The 2,510-nt window shown below is 43.4% G+C and overlaps 1 protein-coding gene across 1 annotated transcript in view; it reads left to right on the forward strand.

The window, feature by feature from the left end:
• Nucleotides 1-2,075, forward strand: part of Pttg1 (pituitary tumor-transforming 1) — a 6,569-nt gene extending 4,494 nt beyond the window's left edge. Inside the window, exons 5-6 of the mRNA XM_012514320.2 lie at nucleotides 939-1,103; nucleotides 1,978-2,075. Of these exons, the coding sequence (XP_012369774.1) occupies nucleotides 939-1,103; nucleotides 1,978-2,075 (263 nt within the window). The remainder of the gene's footprint in view (nucleotides 1-938; nucleotides 1,104-1,977) is intronic.
• The last annotated feature ends 435 nt before the right edge of the window (nucleotides 2,076-2,510 follow it).

A 2,510-nucleotide genomic window follows, 5' to 3' on the forward strand; every position in this document is an offset into this window, starting at 1 on the left:
ATTCTGAACTCTTCTCTCTTTTTTTAAATATCAAGCCTAAAAATCCAAGCAATTGTTTTGTTAGCCTTTTAGCTGTGAGTGGGTAGGCAAGGGATACAATTTTGGCTAAAGAGCCTGTAAGGGGTAATGAACTATGGGATTTCTGAAAGGCATAATTTGCTTATGATGAAAATAATAGACACAAAGGACTGATTATTGGTTCCGCAACGTTTTCAAGTATGGATGTGCAAGTAATAGAGATCAATGATATAAAATCATTCTTCTCTTTTTTTTGGGGTAAAAAGTTTGCTTTTATTCCATTTTTATAATTTTATCCGATGACAAATGAATAATATTTTTTTTTTTTTTGGCAGAGCCAGGGATTGAACTCAGGCCCTTATGCTTACTAGGCAATTGCTTATTCCACTGAGCCATCTCCCCAGCCCCTAAAATTGTTTTTCTATGGCATACTTTTTTTATGGAGAGTTTACTACTTATGTTGTGTGGTAGCGTGACATTGGCATGTATTTAGTTATATTTAGTTACTTACCAGGGAATAGTGAAGTGTAACTACTGATCTTGTTCATTGCCACTACCTCGATTTGTATTAAGGCACCAGCAAGTCTCATCACGATTGTTTTTTTATCCCCATTGCTGAGGTCAACACTGTGGGAAGATGGATTAAATCATTAGGAACCCAGGTGTGGTTGGTGGCCCTTCCTGTAATTCATGCACTTGGGGAGGCTGAGGCAGGAGGATCCAACGTTTGAATCCAGCGTGGACACCTTAAGACTCTGTCTCAAAAATAAAAAGCCTGGTTATGTAGCTCAATGTGAAGGCTCTACCTACTATAGAAACGAATCATGTTAGGAAATGGCCTTGAGCTCATCGACTCTCCCGAGGGTTTTAGGTGGCGGGAATTGCTGTCCTGACAGGAGCTTTTCCTCCCTCTGTGGCAGACTTTGAGAGCTTCGACCTGCCTGAGGAGCACCAGATCGCACAGCTGCCCTTGAGCGGAGTGCCTCTCATGGTGCTCGAGGAGGAGGAGGAGGAGAGAGGGCTGGAGAGGCTGCTGCAGCTGGGCCCCCCTTCCCCGGTCAAGATGTCCTCCCCATGGGAAGCTGGTAAGGAAGGCACGCCCTGGTAAGGGCCGCAGGCGCCGGCTTCGCGGCACTTCCAGGGCGGTGAGGGTGGAGCTGAGGGGCAGGTTGGCCTAGGAGCAATTTCTTCCTGTGGGCTACAGGAGAGCAGTTTCAGAGGAGTAAAAACTCGTGGTTAATATTGTATTTTAGTCCCAAATGCCTTGGTAAAAGCAAGTAATTCCGGGACCTGGTCAGCCTTAAATAGAGTTCAACAGAGACTAAATTTAACATATAACTCCTTAGGCTGTGAGTCAAAATATGTGGTTGGCTTGCGTGGCGAGCTCAGGTTATTTATGCTGTCGCTGAATGACAGTCCTCGCCAGCAGTTGAGGTCCTTGTCGGAAATGATGATGAAAAGCCACCATCAGCTGGACATGGTGGAGCACTCTTGTAATCCCAGCTACTCAAGAGGCTGAGGCAGGAGGATTGCAAGTTTGAGGTCAACCTGGGCCCCACTTAGCATGACTCTGACTCAAGCGATGGAAGGGCTGGTGATGTAGCTCAGTGCCGAGCCTGCGTTCAACCCCAGGAGTGCAAATAAGATAGAAAATGTCTGCTGCCCTCACCTCCAAGAAGTGCATCGGTGTGCTTCCTGTCTGTTCTAATGAGATAACTTGTATTTATAACTTGTTAATGAGACAGTTAGCTCTTAGAGATTCAGGTGTACCTAAGACTTAATTCCTGGTACAGGTCAGTCCTGGGACTACAGCTGCATTTCCAGAAGTGTGAAGAGGGTTCGGGTGTATTGGATTCATTAGATGGCAAAAACATGAATGTATGGCTCAAAGCTAATGTCTGTGCTGATACAGTGACTCAAGGGTTTGCAGAAATGTAATAGAAATCTCTTTTTTTCCAGAACCTTTGCAGTCTCCTTCAAGCCTTCTTTCCATCCTGGATGTTGAATTACCACCTGCGTGTCATGACATGGATTTTAGGTTTCTTAGTGGTTTATAGTTTGTATATATTTGTGTAAATAAAGCATTTCTGTTTAACAGGCTGTTCCTGTTGTGGTTGGAGTTCTTGGGAATTTGCTGAAAGTAGTATGAGAAGTAGCTGAAGTGTTTCACACACCGGAGTATAATCTGACAATATGGATTTGTCTGACTTGTAAAACTTACTTTAAAACCCTATGGTTTGGTTTAACAGCTTATTTTGGAAACTGCCACTGTTTGCCCTGAAAAGTATACTTTCCTGTGGATTTATTATCTTTTTGTGGCCATTAACTAGTGACAGTTATTAGATCTCTTAATTAGAAGAGCCACTTGCAGCTCATTAAGCATTTATTGCTAGGCGCTTTTTATCGCTGGTTCTGTGTAGTTCCTAACAACTTTAGTACTCAGTATTCTGTAATCAGAATTTGAAAGGTTCTAAATCTTCTGAGAACCCAGC

This window comes from Octodon degus, unplaced genomic scaffold, assembly GCF_000260255.1.
Source record: "Octodon degus isolate 3935 unplaced genomic scaffold, OctDeg1.0 scaffold00029, whole genome shotgun sequence".
NCBI classification, from domain to species: domain Eukaryota; kingdom Metazoa; phylum Chordata; class Mammalia; order Rodentia; family Octodontidae; genus Octodon; species Octodon degus.